The sequence below is a fragment of the Balaenoptera borealis genome, assembly GCF_965194805.1.
Source record: "Balaenoptera borealis genome assembly, chromosome: 14".
Classification (NCBI taxonomy): domain Eukaryota; kingdom Metazoa; phylum Chordata; class Mammalia; order Artiodactyla; family Balaenopteridae; genus Balaenoptera; species Balaenoptera borealis.
In genome coordinates this window covers 65598319-65624676 of record NC_138875.1, presented here as the reverse complement: position 1 = coordinate 65624676, position 26358 = coordinate 65598319, and the positions used below count along the sequence as shown (strand labels likewise).

At 54.5% G+C, this 26358-nt stretch overlaps 1 protein-coding gene and 1 long non-coding RNA gene across 10 annotated transcripts; one reads left to right on the top strand and one right to left on the bottom strand.

Moving 5' to 3' along the window:
- Positions 1-2276, top strand: LOC309611003. Its single transcript, XR_014234277.1, has 2 exons — positions 1-1549; positions 1997-2276. It is a non-coding gene; the product is annotated as an uncharacterized lncRNA (long non-coding RNA).
- Positions 1882-25766, bottom strand: SLC2A11 (solute carrier family 2 member 11). Of its 9 annotated transcripts, none has more exons than XM_082354665.1 (12): positions 24704-25197; positions 21994-22092; positions 19576-19736; positions 16359-16483; positions 14589-14718; positions 13924-14072; positions 11090-11277; positions 10857-10967; positions 10350-10451; positions 10181-10256; positions 9835-9962; positions 1882-2196 (listed from the first exon to the last, which is right to left on the bottom strand). In XM_082354665.1, exons 1-12 carry the CDS (start codon positions 24878-24880, stop codon positions 2158-2160), a joined length of 1485 nt encoding a protein of 494 aa, XP_082210791.1. In that variant the 5' UTR covers positions 24881-25197; the 3' UTR covers positions 1882-2157. The 9 variants fall into 9 exon arrangements, with proteins under 9 accessions (XP_082210791.1, XP_082210790.1, XP_082210788.1 ...); XM_082354664.1 differs by lacking the exon at positions 1882-2196 and adding an exon at positions 3205-5020 and having other exon boundaries at positions 24704-25198; XM_082354662.1 differs by lacking the exons at positions 1882-2196; positions 24704-25197 and adding exons at positions 7538-9527; positions 25236-25765.
- Positions 25767-26358: the final 592 nt, after the last annotated feature.

The window sequence follows — 26358 nt, the reverse complement described above, 5'->3', positions numbered from 1 at the left end:
CCCTGAGCACCTCCTCAAAGTCGTTCTCCACGCGGCGGCCAGAAATCTGCCTGTCCCTCGTTTGTCAGTCCTTTCATCTAGTCACAGCGACGTCTGTGTGCCGGGAGCAGCAGGGATGCGGCTTTTAGCGGGACAGGTGGCCCCTGGCCCTCCATGAGATCACAGCCAGACAAGCAGATGGAGTCCCAGCTCATTCCACTAAGCCCTCCTGTGTCCGCAGTCTCCGCGCGCGTGCGTGCGTGTGTGTGTGTGTGTGTGTGTCTGTGTGTGATGGGGAGGGGTGGTCATTGCTGCAGGTGGGAGGGGGCTGCCACAAGCGAGTCACCATCCAGAGGCCTTCCCTGCACCCCTGCTCTTCAGGGTGGGTGAGGATGCTGGGAGGTGCCCAGGGGAGAGGCAGGGAGTAGGAGGGGCTCCAAAGGCAGTCAGCAACTCCGTCTCAGAGCCCACCCCAAAGCCCCATCCGGTCCCCTGGGCAACCCCTTTGCAGGTCTGGAAACTTGAGCTCCTCAGGGAAGCCCCACCCTAGCCAGGCCCTGTGGGGATGCCCTCTCACAGAGCCCTGGGTGCAGTCTCTCTCTTCCACTGTTGGTCAGCTCAGGGGGCACCTAGTAGGTGCCAAACATACAAGAGACATGGACTAAATGCTGGCTGAATGAAGTTAGCCATGACACGACAGGAAGAGGACAGGGCCAGGGAGGAGCCTGCAGGCCCTGCCATTACTGGGCAGGAGGGCCACCCGACTCCCGCTCCGAGGAGACCCTGGTCAGGGGGCTGTGCTGGGGAGCAGAGCTCTGCAGGCACTTGAGGGGGTTTGGCTCATGCTGGTTTGGCCAAGTCTCAGAGCTCTCCAGGGAGGTCCTGTCCTTGGTCTTTGGCAGGTGTGGTCTGGTTAAGGTGGCACAGCACACACTGGCCTGGACACTGGCCATGTGATAGAGCAAGACCACCATGCCTGTGAGAGCAGGCAGCCTCAGGCAGGAGGTCACATGGCCCAGCTGTGCAAATACTCTGTAAAATGTGGATCCCTCCAGGTGGGCCCCAGGTCATATCCCTCCCCACTCCCACACCCCAGCAGACTTCCTGTGCCCAGGGCTCTGTTACCACTGATGCACTGATGCACCCCACGCATTGTCTCCAGCCCGGGGCGTTCCTCTGAGCCCCAGCAGCCAACTCCGCGTGTCCTGCTACCTGTGTCCAAATCCAAGTGCATGACTATTCTCCCACCCCTGATTGCCTGCCAGTGAAATGTGCCTCCCTCCACTGTCCCTTTATCCTCACTTCTCCTGCCCCCACCCCGCCTTAGTCTAAGTTAGCTGGCACCACCTTTGGCCTGGCCTGGCCTGCCTGGGGGAGGGGTCTGTCTCCCCACCCCCTGGCAGTAGATCTGGCCATGTGACTTGCCTTGCCCAGTGAAATGTGAACAGAACTGACCCAAGTGACTCCAGCCAGAAGACTCAGGAGCCAGCACCTGGTTGGCGGTTCTCTGATAGTGGAAGTGGGTGACACAGTGAAGCCTCGCCAACAAATAACCTGCGACGCCCTGTAGGTGAGCCACTGTTCGGGGCCGTGCTCCTGGCTCCTGCCTCCTGGCTTGGGCGTTGGTCCTGGAACGCTGTAGGCCTGTACTCTCCCTCATCTGCCTCAGGCTCAGTTCGTCAGGAAAGCCCCAGAGCTCCTGGCCCCGTCAGGTCCTCTCCTTCAAGGCCGTCACCATATCTCTGTTTGCGAGTTACTGATTCCTTTCTGGGCTGCATGAGGTGGGGGACATTGCTGTGGCCTACCTTCTGACCTGTTACTAGGTAGCAGGCGGAGGGCCTCCAAAGATGACCATGCCCAATTCCCTGGAACCTGTGAATATGTTACCTTACGTGGCAAAAGGCACTTTGTAGATGTAATTAGGGTTACAGACTTTACAGTAGGGAGGTTATCGTGGATTATCTGGGTGGGGCCAATGTAATCACATGAGCCCTTAAAAGCAGAGAATTTTCTCCAGCTCAAGTAAGAGATGCAGCAGGAGGGGCGGTCAGAGAGCCTCGAAGCAGAAGGACTCAGATGTGCCGTTACTGGCTTTGAAGATGAAGGGCCCTCAGTCGTTCAGCCGCAAGGAACTGAATTCTGCCAGCAGCCTGAATGAGCTCAGAAGTGGGTTCCTCCCTACTTGACCTGGAGACGCCTTGACTTCGGCCGTGAGACCTGAAGAAGAAGACCAGTCACTTTGTACTCGATTGTGACCCACAGAAACTGAGATAATAAACGTGTGTTGTTTTAAGCTGCTCAATTTGTGGTAATTTGCTCTAAGAGCTATAGAACAGTAACACCCCCGGCATCCCCAGGGGCTCTATAATCACCTGCTGAACAACAGCACACACGCACGAGGAGCCCTTGGCCCCCAAAATCCTCTCCCCCTCCCTCCTCACTGACAGCATCCCAATTCTGTTTGCTTAGAACCTTCACCGCCCCGGAGCCACTGGCAACCAGGCATGGCCACCGGAGGTAGCTGTGGCCCATGTGATGTGCAGGGTCCACAGGGAAGCAGCTGCCTGCAGATGGAGGCTCTACCCTACGCCCTTCCTCCTACCTCCGCCTGGAACCTGGGCAGGACTGCCAGATGTGCAGCAGCTGCCAGGCAACCCTGAGCTGGAAAAACATAGGCAAAGGAGGGGGAGTGGCAACCCCGAGGAGCCTGGGGCTCTGGCGGCTCTGCCCATCCCCTTCAGCTGCCTTTACATTACAGGAGAAAAGTAAGCCCCTCTCTTGCTTGAAGCACCACTGGTCAGGGTTTGTGACGTTTGCAGCCCCAGGGCAGCTCCTAGCTGGTACAGAGGACTTCTTGAGGGCCACGCCCCACAGTTGAGGGCTGCTGGGCAGAGAGGGGGTGGGAAGGAAACCTCAGGATGTAGGGAAACGCCAGCTAGATGAGGAGGAATACGGCCCATACGAGCACCCGGCAGGCCCCTAAAGCTGGCAGCCGTGCCCCCCACCCCGGTTGAACATCTCTGTGGGCAGGATGCAAGTCACCCACGCTGGAAGGGGTGCATGGGGAGGGGGAGGGCCTGCTGACTCCATGATGCAGGGCTACTGCTGTCCTCTTGCTGCCTCTGCCTGACACGGACCTGGCCATCGGTCCACGTCCACGGATGGTCCACCTGACCACCGGCTCCCACAGCCCCTTCGCCAGCTTCATTCCCCTTGCCATCCCTCCCCCGGGCACTTGCGGTTCATCACTCACAGCAAGAACCCAGCCAGCCTTGAGCCCCCGACTGTCCCCCACGCACCAGTCCCTGTGCCCTTGTTCGCTGAATGTGGTAAAAGTTGCAGCAAAGACAAGCAAAGGAAACACCCTCCCCCTCCAGTCACAGCGGAAGAAGACCTGGGAGGTCATCATCCCTGCTGGAGACCCCCCCCCTGAGCTGTACCTGAAGGTACAGGATTTTAAGAGGGGTGTCTGCCAGGAGACCACCACACTGCAAAAGCAGGGCCTAGGCTTGTTGGGGAGCTAGCGGTCATGGCCAGCTCTCCCGCACAGGATGAGACATGGTTCAGAGAGGGTGATCTGGGCTGAGCCTCTTAAACTCTCTGAGGCTCAGCTGCAAAATTTCAAACTGGGGGAATTCCTTTTCCATAGATTTGTGTGAAAATTTAACGAGATTAAGGACAAGCGCAAAGTGCCTGCATTCAGAATGTGCTCAGTAAAAGCTACCTGATCTTATTCCTTTGTCATCAAGTGTCCTGGAGCAGAAAACGGACTAACAGGCCTGACCCTAATGGTGGCACGGGGCAGTGTGGGTGACTGTGCTTTCCCTCCCTGGTGGCCAGGTCCTTCCCCACCCCCGCCCCTCCCCCATCCCATCAAACCTGAGGCCAGGCTGCATCTCCCCCACCTCTCCTGGCACGGCCTCTCCTGTCTGCGGGGTCCTGTCCCTGTTTCCTTGCCCTGCTGAGGGGTTCCCTGGGCAACAAGGACTCCCAACGCCCACCCCACACTCTCAGAGACAATTTGGCTGGGTGGACAGCAAGTGGGACACGGCCCAAGGGCTAGGCCCGGGCTTGGGGCATCTCTATGGTCCATGCTGGGGACCAGGGCACCTAAGTGTGACCAATGCAGTCCCAGACCTGGGACACAGCCTGACGCCTGCCCTGCTCACAGCCTGTGCACCACGGGATTTCGAGGGATGGATCCTTTCTCACTAATCTTCACCAGGGGCCAGTAGTGGCCAGGGTGGCCACTGGTGCCGAGGGTGGGGGGGCAGCTGGGGAGCGGGTCAGCAGAGGCGGAGATGGGGCAGGTGGCAGAGAGAAGCTGGGAGAACACACAGAGGGCTCCCAGAGTGCTGACACCTGCCTTCCAGAAAGCTCCACATCTACCGGACCCACAGGCCTTCAGTCCCATCCTTCAACACTCCTGCCTCCAAAGGAACCCCAGCTGGGCCTGTCCTCAGGAAGCCAGCTCCAGGTGACTTCTCCATGAGACCTCTCCTGACCCCGACTCAGAGAGTTCTCGCTCCCCAGAGAACCTACTGCTTGCCACTTCTGCTAATATGGCGGTTACTGCTTCCCACTGAAAGCCAGACAAATTCTTTATGATACAACAATGATCAATTGTTTTTTTGACCTAAGTGCCAAGGTAATCCAATGGGGAAAAGATGTCTTTTCAACAAACGGTGCCGGCACCACTGGACATCCATTAAAAGTAAATGAATAAGGGAATTCCCTGGTGGTCCAGTGATTGGGACTCGGCGCTTTCACTGGGCCCAGGTTCAATCCCTTGTCAGGAAACTGAGATCCTGCAAGCTATGCAGCGCAGCTTAAAAAAAAAAAAATGGTGGACACTAGATGACTGTGGATGTGGTGATGACTTTTTAGATACAACACGATCTATGAAAGAATTCATAAGCTGAACTTCTTTAAAATTAAAAACATCTGGGGACTTCCCTGGTGGTCCAGTGGTTGAGACTTCGCCTTACAATGCAGGGGGTGCGGGTTCCATCTCTGGTCCACGAACTAAGATCGCACATGCCTCCAGGCCAAGAAACCAAAACATAAAACAGAAGCAATATTGTAACAAATTCAATAAAGACTTTAAAAATGGGCTTCTCTGGTGGTGCAGTGGTTAAGAATCCTCCTGCCAATGCAGGGGACACAGGTTCGAGCCCTGGTCCAGGAGGATCCCACATGCCACGGGGCAACTAAGCCTGTGCACCACAACTACTGAGCCTGCGCTCCGCAGCAAGAGAAGCCACAGCAATAAGAGGCCAGCGCACCGCAAAGAAGAGTAGCCCCCGCTCACAGCAACTAGACAAAACCCGTGCACAGCAATGAAGACCCCATGCAGCCAAAAATAAATAAAATAAAATAAATTAATAAAAAAAAAAAAAAGGACTTTAAAAAATATATACAGGGACTTCCCTGGTGGCGCAGTGGTTAAGAATCCACCTGCCAATGCAGGGGACACGGGTTCGAGGCCTGGTCCAGGAGGATCCCACATGCCATGGGGCAACTAAGCCCATGCACCACAACTACTGAGCCTGCGCTCTAGAGCCCGCGAGCCACAACTACTGAAGCCCGCGTGCCTAGAGCCCACGCTCCACAACAAAATAAGCCATCGCAATGAGAAGCCTGTGCACCGCAACAAAGAGTAGCCCCCGCTCGCCACAACTAGAGGAAGCCTGCATGCAGCAACGAAGACCCCATGCAACCAAAAATAAATTAAATAAATTTATTAAAATATACATTTTATAAATAAATAAATAATAAAAACGTCTGCTCTGTGGAAGGCACTGTCAAGAAAATGAAAAGGCAAACCACAGACTGGGAGAAAATATCTGCAAAAGATGCATCTGATCAAAGACTGTTATCCAAAATATACAAAGAACTCTTAAAACTCAACAATAAGAAAACAAACAACTTGATTTTTAAAAACAGCCAAACAGTTTTTTTTTTTTAATTAATTAATTTATTTATTGGCTGCATTGGGTCTTCGTTGCTGTGCGCGGGCTTTCTCTATTTGCGGCAAGCGGGGGCTACTCTTTGTTGCAGTGTGCGGGCTTCTTATTGAGGTGGCTTCTCTTTGCTGCCAAGCACAGGCTCTAGGCACGCGGGCTGCAGTAGTTGTGGCACGCGGGCCCAGTGGCTTGCAGGCTCTAGAGCTCAGGTTCAGTAGTTGTGGCACACGGGCTTAGTTGCTCCACGGCATGTGGGATCTTCCCGGACCAGGGCTCGAACCCGTGTCCCCTGCATTGGCAGGTGGATTCTTAACCACTGCGCCACCAGGGAAGTCCCAAAACACTTTTAACAGACACTCACCAAAGAAGATATATACAGATGGCAAATTAGCATATGAAAAGATGTTCCATGTTTGTCATCTGGGAAGTGCAAATTACAAGAAAATACCACCACACACTTATTAGAATGGCCAAAATCACTGACAACACCAAATGTTGGTGAGGATGTGGAGCAACAGGAACTCTCATTCAGTGCTGGTGGGAATTAAAATGGTATAGCCACTTTGGAAGAGTGTTTGGCAGGTTCTTACAAAACTAAACATACTCTTACCCTATGATCCAGCAATCATGCTTCTTGGTATTTACCCAAAGGAGGTGAAAATGTATGTCCACACAAAAACCTGCACATGGATGTATATAGCAGCTTTATTCATAATTGCCAAAAGCAACCAAAACGTCCTTCAGTAGGTGAATAAACTTTGGGACATTCAGACAATGGAATTTTACTCAGTGCAAAAAGAACTATTAAGCAATGAAAAGACATGGAAGAAACTTAAATGCATATTACTAAGTGAAAGAAGCCAATCTGAAAAGGCTACATACTCTATGATTCCAACTATATGACATTCCGGAGAAAACAAAATTGTAGAGACCACAGAAAGATTAGTGGTCGCCAGGCGCTGAGCAGGGGCAGGAAAGGGATGACCATGTAGAACAGAGAGGATTTTTAGGGCAGGGAAAATACTCTGTATGATACTATCATGGTGGATACACGTCATCATACATTTGTCCAAAGCCACAGCATGTACAACTACAGGAGTGAACCCTAATGTAAACCGAGGAATTTGGGTGTGATAATGACGTGTCAATGTAGGGTCGTGGATTGTAACAAATGTCCCACTCTGGTGGGGGACGTTGATAACAGGAGGCTGTGCATGTGTGGGAGAGGGGGCATATGGGAAATCTCTGTACTTTTCTCTCAATTTTGCTGTGAAATTAAAACTACTCTAAAAAAAATCTTTTTTTAAAAATAGTGGGCAAAAGACTTGAACAGTCTTCACAAAAGAAGATATGTGAATGGTCATATTAGCACATGAAGAGATGCTAAGCATTATTAGCCATCAGGGAAATACCTCAATAAAACCACAAGACGCCACTACACACTCAGTGGAATGGCTAGATTAAGAAGACTGACAGTGCCAAGTGCTGATGAGGATTTGGAGCATCCAGAAGTCTCATCAAGTGCTAGCGGGAATGTAAAACAGTATATGCACTTAGGAAAACAGTTTCTTCTACAGTTAAGCATACATTCATTATTTTTTTAACATCTTTATTGGAGTATAATTGCTTTACCATGGTGTGTTAGTTTCTGCTTTATAACAAAGTGATACATTCATTATTAAACTTAGCAATTCATTTACCCCAAAGAAATGAAAGCATACGTCTACACAACTTGTGCAGGAATGTTCATAACAGTTTTATTCATCATGGCCAACAATTAGAAACAGGGCTTCCCTGGTGGCGCAGTGGTTAAGAATCCGCCTGCCAATGCAGAGGACATGGGTTCGAGCCCTGGTCCGGAAAGATCCCACATGCCGCGGAACAGCTAAGCCCATGTGCTACAACTACTGAGCCTGCGCTCTAGAGCCCGCATGCCACAACTACTGAAGCCCGCGTGCCTAGAGCCCGTGCTCCGCAACAGGAGAAGCTGCCACAATGAGAAGCCCGCGCAACGTGGCAAAGAGTGGCCCCCACTCGCCGAGACTAGAGAACGCCTGTGCACAGCAACGAAGGCCCAATGCAGCCAAAAATAAATAAATAAAATAAATAAATTTATTAAAAAAAAAAAAACCAACCAATTAGGAACAGCCAAATGTCCACCTGTAGGGAAATGGGTTAACAAATGATGGTATATCCATACAGTGGAATACTATTCAGCCATACAAAGGGATATATGCTAATACATGCAACAACACACATGAACCTCAAAAACTTCATCTGGAGCAAAGCCAGACACAAATGCATACATACGGTATGAAATTATATCAAATTCTGAAAAAGAAATCTGACTTATAGTGACAGAAGGCAGGTCTGCGGTTGCCTAGGGTCTAGGGCCTGATTGCAAAGGGGCACGACGGAACTTTGGAGATGATGTGACTGGTCTACCTTGATGGTGGTGGTGGTTCATGGATATGTACACCTGTCAAAACTTATCAAATGTAAACTTAATATGGATACATTTTATTGTATGTAAATTATACCTCAATAAAGTTGATTTTTAACAATCAATTCCTCAGAAAATCCTTCCCTGACCACTCCCCTCTCAAACATCCCTTGGTATACACACCCTTCACAAGCTGTATTTTCTTCCACTTCATTTCCCCAAGTTTGTTTGTTTTGTTTTGTTTTAAGATTTTTTTGATGTAGACCTTTTTTAAAGTCTTTATTGAATTTGCTATAATAGGGCTTTCCTGGTGGTGCAGTGGTTAAGAATCTGCCTGCCAATGCAGGGGACACGGGTTTGAGCCCTGGTCCAGGAGGATCCCACATGCCACGGAGCAGCTAAGTCCATGCGCCACAACTACTGAGCCTGTGCTCTAGAGCCAGTGAGCCACAACTACTGAGCCCACGTGCTACAACTACTGAAGCCCGCACGCCTACAGCCCGTGCTCCGCAAGGAGAAGCCACCGCAATGAGAAGCCAACGCACCGCAACGAAGAGTAGCCCCCGCTCCCCGCCGCTAGAACCGCTAGCCCGCTCGCCGCAATGAAGACCCAATGCAGCCAAAAATAAATAAAGAAAGAAAATTTTAAAAATTTGTTACAATATTGCTTCTGTTTTATGTTTTGGTTTTTTGGCTGCGAGGCATGTGGGATCTTAGCTCCCCATCCAGGGATCGAACACACACCCCCTGCATTGGAAGGCGAAGTCTTAACCACTGGACTGCCAAGGAAGTCCCGCCCAAGTTTGTAATTGTGTTTTTATTGGTTTCCTGTTAACTGCCTCCAGACAGGGAGCACCGAGAGGTCCCAGACCCCATCTCTCCAGCTCACCGCTGATGGCTAAACACCAGGCCTGCACACAGTAGGTGCTCAACAAGCACCCATTAAACAAGGGGATGCAGGGCTGGTGAATGGAGAGGGCCCAAGGGAAGAGCAGCGGCCGGCTGGGCCCCAGCCAAACCTGCTGAGCTAGAGTTCTGTGGACCGGATGACCTCCGGCCCGTCCACGTGGGGCCCTGGCTCCACCCCAGGGAAGTTGAGTCTGTGCAATTCCTCTGAGATGTCCACGAAGCTCTTGCCTCTGGTCTCAGGGAGGAAGAAGCCAGTGTAGACGGCCCCACAGACACAGACACAGAGGAAAGGCACATAGAGGAAGTGGGACAAGCCCTCCTGTGGGTTAAGAGACCCAAGATCTGGTGTGGCCCGTTCAGCCCCCACATGGAAGGCCCCACCACAGGTCCTGATGAGGGACTCGACCCTCTTGGCTCAGATAAGCCCCATCCCCTTCAGTCTCACGCCTCCTGGATGGAGCCTCCCCTGGGGTTCTCATGCTGACAAGGACAAAACCTACGGCAGGGCCCCCGGGAGGGAGGGGGGGGCAGGCCTACCATGATGAAGGGGAACCCCAGCCCGACTAGGAAGAGCATGGTCCACATGAGCGCCCCGCAGACCATGTAAGCAGCAGGCCGAGTCATCTGGTCAAACAGCTCTGTGGCCAGGATCCCGGTCACTCCGGCTGGAAGGAGGAGTGGGGACAGGAGGCTGCCAGCCAGGGCTCCCTGGCCGGCCTTCCCCCAACCTTGTCCCAGACAGGAAAGTGGGGCCCTTCCAGCGCTCCTCCAGCCATTCCCTCCCAGAAGCCTGTACAGTGGGGGGAGGCACACCCAAGCATCCTTCACCCAGACATCTGTGCTCCTTCAGCCAGGCCCAAAGGCAGGAGCTCTTCCCACTCACCAGGGCCAATGCCAAAGCTGAGGATGAAGGCAAAGACGCAGGACATGGCCAGGTAGGGCATCCAGGGGAGGGAGCTCTGAGGCAGAGGGGCGGGGGTGGGGGGGTGGGGGGGTGGTGAGGGGAGGTCAGAAGGGGCCCAGCCGCCCGGCCCTCATCAACGCCCAGCTACCTGCAGGCACAGGGCCGCTGTGAAGACGCTCCCCCAGCAGGTCATCAGTCCGTACCCCCCCATCAGCAGCATCCGTCGGCCCACCCTCTCGATCACCACACACTGCAAAGGAAAGGAGCCCTCACTGATTCACTGGTGTGGGCCACGGTCGCGGGTCCCTCGGTTTGCGGGCCAGCAGTGGGGAGGGGCCTCATGAGGAAGCTGGGGAGGCGGGCGCGAGAGCAATTTACCGCTTCAGTGGATTAAGACATTATTAACTTCTCAGAGGACCTCAGTCATTCAACCTCATTCAGTTTCCCCATCTCAAAATGGTGGTGGGAGTGCCCGGAAAACTAGGTGCTCGATAAGCGCTTGCTAACTCGCCGTATTTTAACATAGCGACCTGAAGTGTAAGTGGCTTAGCGCCGAGGCCTGCGGTCCCCGGAGGGCCAGCACCCCGAGGGCCAGCACCCGCAAGGGTCCGCCGCAGGGCTGGGGGATGGGGTGTCATCCCGGAGGCAGACTCACGCTGAGCAGCGCCGCCAGCAGCTCGCAGCCCCCGGTCCCGATGGAGGCGTACTGGACCTTCTCTGGGGGAATCCGCGCCTGGCTGAACACTGCTGACGCATAGGCGTACACCTGCCGGAGGGGTGGGGCGGGGGGGCGAGAGGCCGAGGCGCACCGTCTCCCTCCTGGACCCCGCTCCACTCCCTTCCCCCTCCCCTCTCCCCCCCAACCTGGGCCTGGCGCGGACTGCTCACCGCGTCGTTCCCGCACAGCTCCATGACCCCGCCCAGCACCACCAGGCTCGCCACCTGCCTCCGCAGCGCGCGGTCCCGGAACAGCTCCCACGGGCGTCGCGCGCGCCGGCCCTGGCAGGCGGCGCGCTCCCGCTCCAACTCGGCCAGCTCCCCGGCCAGGTCCACGGGGCCCCGCAGCCGCTGCAGCGCTGGGGGAGGGGGCAGGGCAGAGGACGCTGAGCTCCCCTCCCCCAGGCCCTCTGTGGCCCCCACAGTGAGCTGCCCACGCCCACCTCCTTTCGCCTTCCCGGGGTCCCCTTGGTCTGATAGGGATGATCAGTTCACAGCACCACGGAGCAGAATGGGCTTTAGAAACTCAGGGTTCTGTGGGTGCATCACACAGGACACGACAATTGTGGCAGATCTCCACTGCCGTCTCAGTTCTCCACCCCTCCCTGGGCCATGGGATTTGGCAGTTGCTCCCACTAAGGAGGTGTGTATACATCCGCCCCTTGGTGCTGGGCTCCGCCCTGCGACTCGCTCTGGCCCGTAGAATTAGGCTGTAGGAGGGCGTGCCGCGTGTTCCAATCCAGCCTCAAGAGACCTGCTGGTTTCTATTTGGTCTTCTGTCATCATCATAAAAACTTGTGGTGGGGCTGGCCCACTGGTCCCAGGAAAAAGCAGAGATGGCCCAGCTGGGACCGTCCTAGATCAACCAATGTCCAGCTGACCCACACCAGTGACAGAGCCTCCAGCCAGACCCAACCTTCATCAGCCAACCCCAGAGAACTCAGAGGCTTGGGCTAAGTAATTGCTTCCTTGGTCTCCCACGGAGGTGCGACTGTTAGGCAGCAAGAAAAAAAACGGACTAAAAAAAACCCTGGTACGGGAGTAGGTGACGCCATAACTAGGACCTATGACATACAGTGTTGGTTCCTAACCAGGCAGAGGACGGTGAGGAGGCTGGAAGAATGAAAGCCCGTGTAACGTGCAAGAAACAAAACAGGTCTAATGAACTTCTGGACTTGGGCAAAGAGATCTCCAAGTGTCAAAAGCATGAACTAGCTGCCTTTACCTGAGTATTCTAAGCTGATTGTAAGGAAAATGAGCTCAAAAAGACCTTCAGAGGGAACACAATTTAATCAAATTTAACTTATTCCAGAGCTTGCTAGGTTAGTTAAATAAAAAAGAAAAAGAAATCTGTTTCTCATCTCTAGCTTCTCCATCTAGCAGAGTCCTAAGTTAAATCACAGCCTGAGAGCAAAGACTAAATCCAGAGCAAGGCCAGCGAGCCCTGGTCTGAGGGTAAAGATCAAATCAAGGGTATGGCTTACTGCAGTGCCTCATAGACCCTCCTGGCTGGAAAAACAAGCATTACAGAGGCTTAAGGGTATTGGTCCGCCGCAGCTCGACATGCCCTAAATTCCAGTAATTAGGTTGCAAGAGAGAAGCATGTCTAGAAAAGAATTGTGGGTGTGGCTTTCTGGCACATAAATCAAATGCACAGAAAATTCATATCATTTTTGGAGAAAGTTGTATTGACAGAAGCTCTGCCAGCCTGGATGAAAAGACACCAAGACAGTTTGAAATGTAAAGACTTCTGTGCCCCAGTTTTCTATAGGTACATTTTCCAGGGCCCTCTTCTGGTGTCAAGGAAGGTGATAGAAAAGGAAGGACTTCTCGGTGGCCTGGGGAGCCCCTCCCTGGGGGCAGAGCCAGGGCTTCATGCAGGAGCACTCTCCATCCCAGGGCAGGGGAACCTGGCAGCGTTCTCCCAGGGGCACTCAGCATTGCTATGGATCGGCAACTGCTTTCTGCCTCCTTGTCGCCTCTTTTTTGAAAAACATTTTTTCACCAGTGTCTGCTGAGTGCACGCGAGGCAGAAGACTTGTGTTTATCTCCTAGGTCTTTGGCTCAAGAAAAGGCATATATAGACTTGACATGATCTTAAGATCCTGGACTTCAAGCCTGATGCCATGATTGGGTGAGACTTGGTGGGGGTGGGGGGTGTTTCCGGATAGCACTGAGCATGTTCCTGCTCAGGGGAGGGACATGAATAATAATTGTGGCCACCATGGCAAGCTGGGAAGAATACATTAGTGGGCCCTGGTCTTCGCCCCTTGCCACATGAGTGGAGATGCCATGGATTTTCCCATCTCTGGACTTTGGGTTCAGTGACGTGACTCTCCTTGGCTAATGGGAGTTTAGTGGGCAGGAAGGGACCAAAGGTTTGGAAAGTGCTTGTGCAGTTGGATCTGCCTTCTGGGCTAGTCTGTCAGTACCAAGAGTGCGAGGAGCAGCGTGTGCAGCAGAGCTGAACTGCTCCAGCCCAGACCAGCCTCGACTGGCCAGCCCCAGCTGACCCTGACACCATGAGCCAGCCCAATTGAGATCAGCAGGGTCGTGCAAACAGCCCAGCAAGTAAATGAGTAGAAGATGCAGTAAAGGATTGCATGCTTTAAGCCAGAGATTTTGGGATTGTTCCTTCGGCATCATTATTGTGGCCATAGCTAACAGGGAAGACCATCAGCCCAGCTGGCATTGGGCCCTTGAGGTCTTACTCAGTGTTTCTTCATCTTGCATGTCAGGCAGGGGGCAGGTGGCGCTCCTTCTCTGCACCACCCTGGGGGTTCCCAGATGGCAGGTGCTGGGTCTGTTCCATCCTACTGCCTTGGCGCTTGGGACAGCCCCTTGATAAAGAGCTCTGAAGGGATGGATGGATCATGAAATTGAGGCACAAAGAGAGGGATAGCTTTTCCTGAATAAATGCGACCCAGGAAATGAGGACCCACATGCTCTGGCCAGATGTGCCCCATGGTCAAGGGTGGTCTGGGGGCCCGAGGTCAGGGACTCACCTGCCAGACAGGCCTCGGAGTCTCCACAGTCAATGAGGAGGTAGCGTGGGCTCTCGGGGAGCAGGGGCAGGGAGGCCAGCTGGAGCACCCCAGGCACCAGGCAGCTGGCCAGCAGCAGAGGCCAGGCCTGCGGGCCACCCAGGAGCTCCCTGGGGAGACAGAGGAGAGGCTGGGCCAGATGCCTCCTTGTCAGAGCTCTGTCCCCTACCGGCCCCCCTGATGGCAGAGGGTCTGCATTACCCTGTGCCTCTTCCCAACCAGCTCTGGGTCTGGACACCCAGGTAGGGACCCGCGATAGGACAGGGTCATGGCCCCACCTCACCCCTGGCAACTCCTCTCCCCAGGGCTCTTCCCAGGGCACAGGGCTCTGCCCTCACCTCCCTTTTCTGGGATGAACAGGACACGCTCCCTTTAAAAGCCCAAACCTGCACCCTCTCCTCTTTGCTCCCTGATCCGGAGGGGCGAGAAGAGGGTGACTCACACCAAGTGTGGCTGACTGACACCACACTGGCCAGATGCACGTGGACAGGGTTTCAACGCCTTCATACAAGGAAGCAACGCCTTAATCCACTTGGGGGGTAGAGGAGAAATTTAGGTGAAGAAGGGCTTTCCCTGGCATCCCTCTAACCTCTCAGTGCACGTGGGGTGGTGGGGGCGGCACTTACCTGAGTCCAACCACCTGACCCATGACGATCCCCAGGGCGGTGAAGATGGCTGAGGTCATGGCCACAGCCCCTCGGAGCTCCTTGGGGGCGCTCTCCCCCAGGTACATGGGCTGGACGTTCATGCTCACACCTGGACATGAGCACAGCAACCATCAGCCACAGGCTGGACTCCCACAACGCTTGGGCCCACCTCCCCCCACCCTGCCCGCCCCCGCCGCGGTCTTGGCGCCACCAGCCCATCATCTACACGCACTGAGTGCTGCTCCCTCAGCTCAAGCGCTCTGAGGGGTTCCTGCCCACCTGATGTAGGGCCAGCAGGACTCCAGTCAACTCCCAGGACTTCTGAGAGAGAAGCCCCATCACCGGGAGGGGTGTGAGGGGCTCAGAGGGAGCAGATGCCCACCAGTGGCCCTGGCTCTCACCTCTCACGTCAACTACCACTGCATGTTCTCCCCCATCTTGGCTTCCCTGAGGATGCACCTTGCACCCAGGGCAGCCAGTGGGAAAATGGAATTGGATGGCGCCCCCACTGCCCACCCCAGAGGGTGACAGCCGGCAAAAGCTAGGAGGCCGCAGTACTGGGTCACCATCCACCTGGGAACACGTCAGGGAGTGCTGCCCCATCCCCTCCCTGACGTGGGATCAGGAAACAGCCCTCAGCAAGGTCCTGCCTCTCTCTGAGCACTGGGTGGGGGGAGCTGGGAGGAAGGTGGGTGCACTGATTGCCAGAAGCTCTCCCACAGAGGTACACCCACTCTTCCTACAGAAAATTAGGGAGGGATTCCTTCTGTGCCAGGTACTCAGGGCACAAAGTTTGACCTGGTCCCTCTTCCCTGAAATGTGGGCTGTTCTGAGTGACTCACTTCTAATAAGTAGTCTGTGGCAAAACTGATGGTGTATGACTTCTGAGATCAGGCCATAAAATGCACTGGGACTGCATCCTTGCGCACACACGTGGGCTCCCTCTCTCCCATCACTTCCTCTGGAGGAAACCAGCCGCCATGCTGTGAGGACACTCAAGCAGCCCTACGGGGAGACCCATAAGCTGAGGAGCCTGGGCCTCCTGCAAACAGCACACGAGAGCGCCATCTCAGAAGCAGGTCCTCCAGCCCCAGCCAAACCTCAGGTGACTGCAGCCCTGCCTGACAGCTTGATCACAGCCTCCTGAGAGGCCCCAAGCCAGGACCACCCAGCTAAGACACTCCTGGTTCCTAACCCAGAGAAACCATGAGTTAATAAATGTTGCTGGTCTTAAGCCACTAAATTGTGGAGTACTTTGTTTCACAGGAATAGATAACTAACTAATAAAGACATCAGCACCTGGCTGTATAAACAGTAGGAGTCAAGGGGGATTGTTGATGGGTGCCCCTAAAAGCCCAGGTGGACACGCTCAAAATTCTGCTCCCTCCCATGACCCAGAGCCTGAGGGGTCCCTAACAGGCTACTCTGCTTCTGTAGGGAAGATCAGAGAGCTCGTCCTAGATGCCTTTTCATCTTGACTGCCAGGAAGCTCCCGGCTTAGAGGACTTCTGTTGGTTTAAGTTTGGGGATGTTTGCCCTCCCATCCCTTACAACTTTTCCATTTTTCTAGATCCACTTTAAGTACCTAGTTATATGACCCTTTTAAGATAAATCATATCTAATCATTCTGCAAAACAAAAAAATGGTGGGCATGAATGGAAAACAAATCAATGAATGAAGGGAATAAAGAGGATACAGGAAAGAGTAGGAACAGAGGCAGGAGGGGATCCCCCCACACACACACTGTACCTGCGCTGACACCCACGAGCAGCCGTCCCAGCATGATCATCTCAAAGGAGCCTGCTCTGCGGCTGAAGCCAAACAGGGTCGCTGCGGCCACCACGAAGATGTTATTCACCAGCAGGGACTTCTTCCTTGGGGAAGCCAAACACAGGCGAGAGAGGTGGGTTCAGTCCTGAGGACCACCCCTGGGGACCCTTCTCTGAAGCTGCAGCCAGCCCTGATCAGACCTGTGTGTGCATGAGGGGACTGAGTCAGGAGTGTAAGCTACACGAACAGAAATGACGCTGGCCACTGTAGCTGGGGTCACTTGTGGGATGCCCCCAGGGGCCTACTCCCACTCCCCTCCTTCAATATGTCCCAAATTACTCTCCTTTCTGCCTCCGCCACTGCTTGAAGTGACAGAACTCGTATGGCTTTATCCCTACAGATTGAGCATTGCTCTCCTCAAACTCCTCTGTAAAGCGAAGGGCCTAATATCTGATTTCTCAGGCTCAAGGAAACCCTGGGGAGGAAGAACAGGGACTTCCGGAGTGAGGGAAGGGACACCTGGGGTGCCAAGTCCCTTCCCGTTTCCTCCGTGCATTGCAGAGTCACTGCTCAGAACCTTCAGCATGGCTGGGTGGCCTCTGCGAGGCTGGTTCAATGGGACAGACGGCAAAACAGGAAGGGGCACTGGGCATGTCAGCAGCTCCACACGATGAGGTGTCAGCTCTGGGCTCCTGACACCGCGCTCAGAGGCGCCGTCATGCAGGTCACCCAAGAGAGGCCACAGGAGGTCATATGGCTCATGTACTGACAAGGAAATGAGCCACAGGAAGCCGCTGGCCTGCTCCAAACCAACAGCACAGGGGTGAAAGATGGGCCAAAGCTCAGATCCCCTGGCCTAGAGAATGGAGAATGACAGTGGATTATAACTTGATCCAGTGGTAACTCCAGTTGTGACTTATAAGCCACATACGGCTTCCTCACTGGTATAAATTAATAGAGTACTTCCAGGACTTTCCTGGTGGTCCAGTGGTTAAGACTCCACGCTTCCAATGCAGAGGGCACGGGTTCAGTCCCTGGTTGAGGAAGTTCTGCATGCCGATGCTGCGTGGTGCAGCCAAAAACAAACAAACAAAAAAACACAGTACATCCATTGTAGCTATTTATCTGGCGAATGCATTTTGCTGCATTTCAATACACAGACGACAGCAGAAACACTTTACTTCCGCCCGGCAGGGAGAGTACTGCACCTTTACCGACCTCCTTAGGGACATGGCAGCTCTCCAGCTCTGGGCCACACCTGCTCCATGGGGAGCTGCCCGCCTCAGGCAACTTGCTGGCCCACTGCTTTGATGACTTTATGCTGAAAGGACCTGGGGAAGAGGAAGCGGCAAGTGCACCCGACGTCATGGTAACGTACAAGCATGACAGAGTGGGAGCCGCCACACCAGTGGAGTTCCTGACGTCCGAGGGCACATTTCCTCCAAAGTGCGGGATGGCTTGCTGCCCTTCCTCTAAGAAGATGGACAAATCTCAGATGGCTTCTTTCTACTTTGGAGGCAGCCTGTCCCACAGTGAGTGTCGCGATCTGACACCTACACTTGGTGATTTGCAAACCTGGAAGCTGTGAGTAGAGTATGCCCTAGTGGGTCCAAACCAGCTGCCAGATGCTCCGCCCCTCGACCCTCTAGACCTGAGAGATTGTGGTGCTCAAAGTGCCTGCAAGGAGAATCACAGTGCAAGACCTAGGATTTTGGAGTAAAGCCACTACTTCAGTGAATTACTACCCCCTTAATCAGAAATAACTCCTGGCTGGTCACTAAGCCCTAGTGGAGAATAAACACCAGAATGGGGTGGTTGGCTTTTGTTTTAGCCAGCTGAGTCCTGGTTTTCTGTTACTTGCCGTTGATACTCCTGCTAAATACACAAACATGTTATCTTTGCAATTTTGCTTCCAACAAAGGAGGTTACATCAGTGAAAGCGGAAGGATGGGTGCCCATGGAACTCAGTATCGCATTAGGAACCCCGTCATTCAGAAGTAGATGACCTCAGACGGTAATAACCTGCTGAAGGACCCACCATCATGACTGCCATGCCCACCCAAGCATGAAGATGGGGGTCACCCCGATGGGCAAACAGCCTCAGCCGGTGGAAGTGCTGAACCAAGACAGGAGGAGAAAACCTGGGGATGGACGTCCCCGAGGCAGGTTTTGGAGTGACCAGCTCCAAAACCCAGGAGCAGGCCCTCTACCTATGTTTCCAGGTTCTGGATCATACGCTTTAAACTAAATTCATCCACTAGTTTCCTTTTCTTTGATTAGTTTCCCCTACACTTTCTTCTTTCTTCTTCCCATGAGGTGTCTTGAGGGCAGTTAAGTTTACCATTAAGTGTGTAGATTGCAGAATATCAACACGTTAATGGCAGGGCTGGCAGATTGGTCGTCACATGGAAACTCTGCACTCAAGGAGGACACCTCCGTTGTGTCGTCCCTGGTGGCTGTGACGAGGCAGTGCCCTGGGTGGTCTCAGGAAGGACTGAACCAACTAACGTGAGGAGGGGCACATGGGGAGCTGAATATATGGGCGAAAGGCACTGACACGTGCTGGGTGGCCAGCCAAGGGGGGGGACCATGAGAGCCGCTTGTTTTTCTGCCCAGCCCTGCTTCTCTCCTGCTGTCTCACGGGTGTAGGCGTGCTACCCAAGGTGGGCCAGGAACAACCCATCTCCCTTGATTCTGAGAGTGAGTGAAGATGCAGGAGGTGGAACGAGGCTGGAGCTGATGCGCTGAAGGCATCTCCCAAGAGGAAAGCCTAGGCTAGGGTGGCCTTGCATCCTGCCCTCCCCAGGCCTGGCTTTTGACCACTTCCTTTTGTCCTATGAGCTGCCCCAGTATCCTTTGCATTATCACAGCTTTCCATTCAGTCTGTCAGTCTGTCTCTCTTGTTTGCGACCCAAGATCTGCATCAGTTGGATACCAAGGGGGGCACTGGGGAGAAAACACCTGTTCACAGTCAGACAACGTGTGTTGTATTGGCAGCCATGGGTCCTCCCTCCCTCCCAGCATAGGACTCTTCCCTCTGCCACATGTGCTGGGAAACGTGAGTCACCCGGGGAAACTGCAGGCAGAGCGGGAGGCCGGTGAGGAGTTGACTCGGGCCTGGGCCTGCCGGGCATCCTGCCCACACCCGGGGTGCCCCTCATTGAAGGGCATTTGGGGGTCCACAGGAAGCACTTACCTTCCCAGTGTGATGGCCATGGGGCCAGCAAGCAGCGCTCCCAGAAGGCCACCCACGGGGTACAGAGACACGATGAGGGACCACAGGAGCGGGACCAGCTGGTCGGGCAGCGGCCGGCCGGTTCGCATCCGCCACGTCTCATTGGTGAATTCCTGAATGTGCTGTGGACAGAGATGCCAGTCAGTCCCCCGGGGGCGGGGGCTCCCTCCCCACAACAGGCCTTCTCCCCACAGGCCCTGCCTCTGCAGAGCAGGCAAGTCTCCCCAGCAATCCTACTCCCTTCGGGGCAGGACCGAACTCACCCAACTGCAGGGCACTGTGCCGTCTCTTTCAAACACAGTGTGTCCTGGAGCGCAGAGCTGGCCAGTCTCTATGTGCCCCTCTGAGTCCACTATCAGCCCCCCTCCCCCACTTTTGGCCTGGGAAGCCACCTGTATGGGCCACATCAGCAGGCTCCCTTGATGACCAGCTTTCTGATGGACTTGGCCATCAGTGAGCATCAGCAGAGCAACAGAGGAGGCAGGAGGGGTGTTTGTCCCCAGGGCTCCTTCGCTGGGGGCACCTCAGGATTGCTGCAACGCCTGACCAAAAGACCCAGATACCCTCCTCTTGGTCAGAGATGAATGTCAGTATCTGGCTGGTCTTAGGCCTCCCAACAGGGCGTGAGGGAGGACGTGAGGATGACCAGGGGGTGTAGGTGAGCAGGCCACCTCAGGGTAATGGCTGTTAGCCTGGTGCCCGCCAGGTCCTTCTGGGGGAAGGACATGCCCGGGGGAGCTGGGACCAGGGCCAGCCTCCCCTGACATTGGCTTGAAATCCTCAAGGGTGACCATTCAAGGGGGTAGGGGAAGCCTCAGAAGCCAAGGAAGTCTCATTTGCAGGAGCCAGTGATGGCCTATGGGAAGCAAGGCCTGAGAGTGTCCTGCTGTGGGCAGATCCTTCTCCAGCCATGAAGTTTGCACTGAAGTGGACACTCGCATGCTTGTTGAATAAACAAATAAAAAAGCAAATGGAGCTCAGACCTCCCTTTCTAAACCCTTCATTTCATCCTCTCTTAAGGGACTGGGCAGCTATAGTTGTTTCTGCCCAGAATGTACTCCCATCCCCAACTTCTAAGCACCAACATGCTTTGAGAGAAATTCTTTCCCCTTGACAATTACAGCCCCCTATACAGTTGGTCACCTGACCCAGGCCTGGCCAATCAAAGTGCTCCACCCTCCTGACCACATGATTGGTCTAGTGGGCATGTGATCCAAACCAGCCAATCAGAGAGCATGTGATCCAAACCAGCCAATCAAACTCTTCCCCAGCCTTTCTGCTGGAACTAACAGGGAGGATTTCTGTTTGGGGGTTCCCAGTCCAGGACAGGAAGTGAGTCTGGTGACTGCTGCTCTCTTGCGCTGGGTGGAGGATGATGCCCCGCAGGGATGGGAGAGCCCCAGTTCCGTCCTGGGACCTGTTTCCTGCAGCCCCACCTCCTTCACAGCTATGTGACAGGACACTTGCCCTTCTCACTTAGGTGGAATAGAGGTGGCTTCTATCAATGGGGCCGAGAGATTCATCCTTTCCACAGGCATTTACTGAACATCGGCACAGGCCAGGACAGAGTCAGGTGCTGGGGACTCAAAGATGACTTGGACACTGAGAGGAGACCAGCAGGAGGCTGAGACCAAGGACTGGGGAGGGAGGGTGACTCCAGCTGGGGGGCTGCTAAAGGAAGGCTTCAGGGAGGTGATGGCATTTGGGTGGCTCTTGAGGGGGTTCTTGCAGGTGGGGCAGAGAGGGCTTCCCATCAGAAGGAGACTTCAAGGAAGGGCTGGGTGCATTTGGGGAACTGCGTTTAACCTGCTTTGGTAGCAGAGTTGGGGGAACGAAGGTGGGAGACAGGTGGACAGGTTCTGATCCCAGGAGGCCTTGGACTTAAGGTGGATGAGTCTGTCCTTATTCCTGTAGGCACTGGGGAGCCACAGAATGTTTCTGGGCAGGGGAGTGGTTTGATCAAACTTGAGAGGATCTAGAAGGGGGAGGTCAAAGGCAGGGAGGCCAGTGATACAGGCAGGAGAGACGGGGTCTGAACTGGGATTGTGGAAGAGACCTGAGGAGAAATGGCTGGAAGCCAGAGGCAGTTAGGAAGGACTTGGTGTCCAAGAGGGAGGGAAGAGTCAGGGCGGACCCCAGTCACTGGGTGGATGGTGGAGTCATCTACTGACATCAGGGACTCAGGAGAACTTGCGAGTTTCAGGGGAGGATGCAGAGCTGGGTTTGAACTCTCAGGGCCTGTGGGACATCACAGCGGAGGTGGGCATGTGGGAGAAAGCGCCACCAAGTGGATGCTGGCCTGAAGATCTGCTGCAGGCAGCTGCTGGCCCTGGCCCAGCACCCACTGGGATGGTGACAGTGGGCACAGAGGGTACATACCGAAGTCGGGGCATTGATGATGGAGAGGTTGTAGCCAAATTGAAAAGTCCCACCAATGCCAGCCGCACAGATGGTCAGGAGCAGGACCCTGCCCTGGAACTGAGGAGAGAGGAGAGGACACAGAGTGCCTGATTACAGCCTCCACCAATCCCAGCACTGCAATCTATCTGAACCAGGCAATGATGGCTCCACTTTGCAGATGAAGAAACTGAGGCAGAGAGGAGTTGCCTAGGTCATATGGCTGGCAGGTAGCAGAGGCACCCCTAGCCTTCTGCTCTGAGTCCAGGATCTCGCTGCCCCTTCACCCCTGACAGCATTTTCCTGAGATGGACAGCCATTCCTGGCCCTCCTTGCTGGGCTGCCCCTGGGCATGCCTGCTGTGGCTCAGGGGACAATGCCTTGAGCTGGGGCCCCACAGGTGTGAAGCTCTGCCTCTGGCAGGACAGGAGACCCTGAGCTACAGTGACTCGCCCCAGTGAAACTCTCTCAACAGAGTGGCTGGGCCTCCCTCTCTTCCCTCCCAGCCTGTTCTGCCAGGAGGCTAAGAGGAGGGGCCACACGGACCTACATGTGTGGGGGCCTGGGGGGCACATGGAGCAGCAGAGAGCAGCCTGGGTCAGTGCCAGCTCTGCCTTTCCTCCCTCATCTTCTCTGAGTGGCTTCCTCGCTGGCCCTGGTGATGATAATGCCTACCTTCAGGCTGGGGGACAGCCAATGCGCATGTGCACTACACACACCTGGTACAACAAAGGGCAGCTTTTCATCCTCATGCAGCACCCTTAGAGATGGAGGGAGAATTCCCCAAGGCACCCAGCTCAGCGCCCTGATGCCCCATCATTAGGTTGGTATTTTTTCGGGGGATTCACAGTCTTATTTATATTTTTTCTCTTATAATTTTTAATTACAAAATAACATGCTCGTTAAAGTTTTTGAAAATCCAGTGTACACTGACAGTTCTCCACTCTCCCAAAGAGCAGTGAACTGCTTCCCTCAGATATTTTCTGAGACATTCACAAAGAAGTTAACTATACAAAAATCAAATTGTTGATCTTTTCCTAGTAACTCTATACTACCTTTCTTGCTCGGGCAAATTGTCCCTCAAATATAAAGCACTGTGTCATATTTATTATTTTTTTAATACTTAAATACAAGTTTCAAGTCAGAAGGATGTTTGGCTAAGGGCTCTCTGAAGAATTTCCAGAACCTGAAGACTACTTACTCATTCATCAGTGAAATACCAAGTGCCTGTCCCAGCCAGGAACTGAGCTGGGAGGCAGATACAGCGGGGCAGGGGGAGGGGGGGGGACGACAGACCTGCTTTCACCGTATTGTGAGAACCTGGCCTGGGGGTGGGGAGGTAGAGGAAGAGGCTCTGAGGGCAGGATCCTGCCAAAGATCTTGCCACAGGTCTGCAGGCAGGTCTATGACAGGCACCCTGGCTGCCCGCAAGTTCCTACAAGGTCTAAGTAACTTCCTCCCAAGCCTGAAGCCATAGGGGGAAGCCAGGTGAGAACCCAGGAGTCCCGTCTCACTGGAGTCACTGGAAGCACCCTGCTGGGCTACCCGGAGGTGAGAGTTCCACTAAGAGAGCAGATCTGCAGGAAGTAGCAAGTCACGCACCACCTGATGAGAACTGAGCCCATGTGGCAGGGGTGCTGGCAGGTCTCCAAGACAGCATAAATTACTTCATTCCATGAGATCGTGCATGGAGATTGCCTAGTCCTCTGACTGGTCATGAAAAGCATTCAGACATTAGCTATGGTGGTGATTATTAAGTCAGTGAATAAAGATTTCTTGCCTCCCTACTGTGGGCAATAAATCTACTGTTCTAGGTGCTGGGGATATAGTAGTGAACAAAAGAGACGAAATCCGTGACCATTCCAGCTGGGGAAGACAGGCGGTAACAAATGAACAAGGAAAATACATAGTATGTCAGCTGTGCGACGTAGACAGAAAGCAGGGGAAGGTGAGATGTGGTGTCTGGAAAAGGTGGTCAGGGAATACGCCATGAGAAGGGGACATCCGCACAAAGACTTGAAGGAGGTGAGGGGAAGGGCCATGCAGATCAGCGCCGGTTGGCGGGGGAAACCCTGAGGTGGGGTGGTGAGCGGTATAGGCTTAGCTCTTCCCGCTGCCCCGCCCCCTCGGTGCAGCAGGACGGGAGGACGGAGTTTAGAACCAGCGTGGAGGAGATGAAGGTTGGGGAGAGAAGTGAAGGTGGGAAATAGGCCCAGGACGGGATGAGGCGGCCAGGACTGCAGTGCCCAGGGGCTGCTGCTTCTGGGGGCGTGTCCGGCCCGCACGAGGACCAGAGGGATGCTCTCCTGGGACGCGGCCGGTGCGCAGGTCCCGCACACTGCGCCCCAGCCCAACACTGCGCGTGAACACCTGCTCTTGTTCGTCTGGGCCGAGCACCTAGTTCCACTGTGCAAACAAGGATCAGATACTTCTGGACACTGGACGCGTTGGTTGAGCCTTCCCGAGTGCACGCCAGTCCGCAATCCCTCATCCGAGAAGCCTGGGCCGGCAGGTCTCGGAATTCAGAAGTTTGCGAAAAGCGGATCGGCGTGGAAGAGGGAGGCGCATGCGTAGTGGGCGTTTGCGAAGGCTCGCTCAAAGCTTACCTTAGCCAGAGCGCGCGGCCGAGACACGTGCGCAGGCGCACAGGGCGTAAAGTGGGTGGGGGGCTGGGGTCCCGCGAGCGGGTCACCTGAGTCCGAGGCTGTAACGGCGGCTCATGTTCATCCTCCATCCCTCCCTTTCTGCAGCTCTGAAGGTGAAAAGCCGCTAACTCCTTCCTCGGCCGAGCCTGTGGCCCATCTCCGCAGATCGGAAGGGGGCTCAGGTCCGAAGTCACCACGGCCAACCCCTGAATCCGCCTTCGCATGTCTTGGCCGGCGGCTCTGATCAGCGCGCTCCAGACTCCCCCGAAATCCCGGCCCTGCCCCTAGTCCCCTCGTCTCCTCCCCCGCTGCCGCCTCCGCCTCCGGAGTGACTCTCAGCCGGTCACTGCTGCGCTCCCCTTTGGACCTCCGCCGCCGCCCCTTCCGGCCCCTCTGCCCGGCCTCCTCTCACCCGAATCTGGCGCCCCTGCCCGCCTCCGGGAGGCCCCTGTCCCCAGGCACTGTGAGGGCCGAGCCCTTGATTCTGCACAGACATCCCCACTCTCCTCTAGTACAGGTGTCCCCGCCCTTTCCCCCCGGAGGAGGGACAGGATTAGGAGGGCCAAAAGGTAGACCCACCAGTCTGGAGAGCTCTCATCCGTCCGTCCTGGCAGAGCCAGTGACTTGGAACGCGGATGGGAGACCCAGTCTCGGGTTGCAGCCCGGGGATCCATTCCGTGAGAGGCCAGCCCGGCCTATGCGACAAGATTAGTCCGGCACAGTGGACCCTGTGAGATGAGGAGCCACCGGGTCCACTGGGCAGGATTAATCTTTTATTTCTCAGGGCTTCTCAGGTCCTTCATGAATCCAGGAGTTGGATTAAGGCCAAATCGAAACCAGACTTGCCAAAGATGCTATTTGTGGTCATGGAAACATAGACCTGAAAGTGACCCTAGGAAGTCATCTGAGCAAAGACTGTGATAGGACATACACCAGAAGGGATACTGTTTTATTTTTGCTGCCCTGAACTTTTAAAAGTTTCTAAAAAACACCATGCATTTTTAAGGAAAAATATCGATACAATAAATAAAATATTAGCAGTTGCTAAGTACACGCCTTTCTGCATCTCTGCATCTATTGAGGTGATCCACTGCTGTGATAATACCCTCTTCGCTCCCTCCCCGCCACCCCCCCCCATGGACACCTCGCTGGAGTCAGCCCCCCCAGTGCGTGGGCTCCCCAGCCACTAATTATTATCCTTAAGCAAGGGAGCTTGAGGTTTCTCTTTGGCAAACATTAATCAGGAGTTTAACCTTGAGTGTGTGAAAGTCAAGGTTGTGAGTGTTTGTGGCTGCCCAGTGCTGATAGCTAATCCTCTCAACGTCCCTGAGACTCCACAAGGTGGAGTCTGTGTCCGCAGCACCCCTGCAGCCCTGCTGGAAGTCGGGGCTGGGCTTTCAGGTCTCCAAGTCCAGCGCAGACCCTACGGGATGGGGCCGCCAAAACACGCCTGAGTCAGGGGAGCGTGGAAAGACAACCCCCACGCGTGCCGACTCCTCCTCCGAGGAGCTTCCCGCGTGGATTCCCACCCAGTCTTGGTTTCCCTGGTGAGAAGGCAGAGGTGGGGGTGTTACCAAATCTTGGCTCCCTGTCCACCGATGCCGAATAGAAATAAGGAGACAGAATTTGGAGGAAATAGAACAGAGTAGCTTTATTCCTTTTGCCAGGCAAGAGGGGAACACAGTAGGCTAGCGCCTCAAGA

Coding starts and splice junctions, on each gene's coding strand:
- SLC2A11 (XM_082354657.1), bottom strand. CDS start 24,880: ATGCGAAGGCGGATTCAGGGGTTGGCCGTGGTGACTTCGGACCTGAGC. Junction 14,719..16,358: donor GCTCGTGGGTGTCAGCGCAG/GTACAGTGTGTG, acceptor GCTCATGTCCAG/GTGTGAGCATGAACGTCCAG. Junction 9,528..9,834: donor TGGGGTTCCCCTTCATCATG/GTAGGCCTGCCC, acceptor CCCTGAGACCAG/AGGCAAGAGCTTCGTGGACA.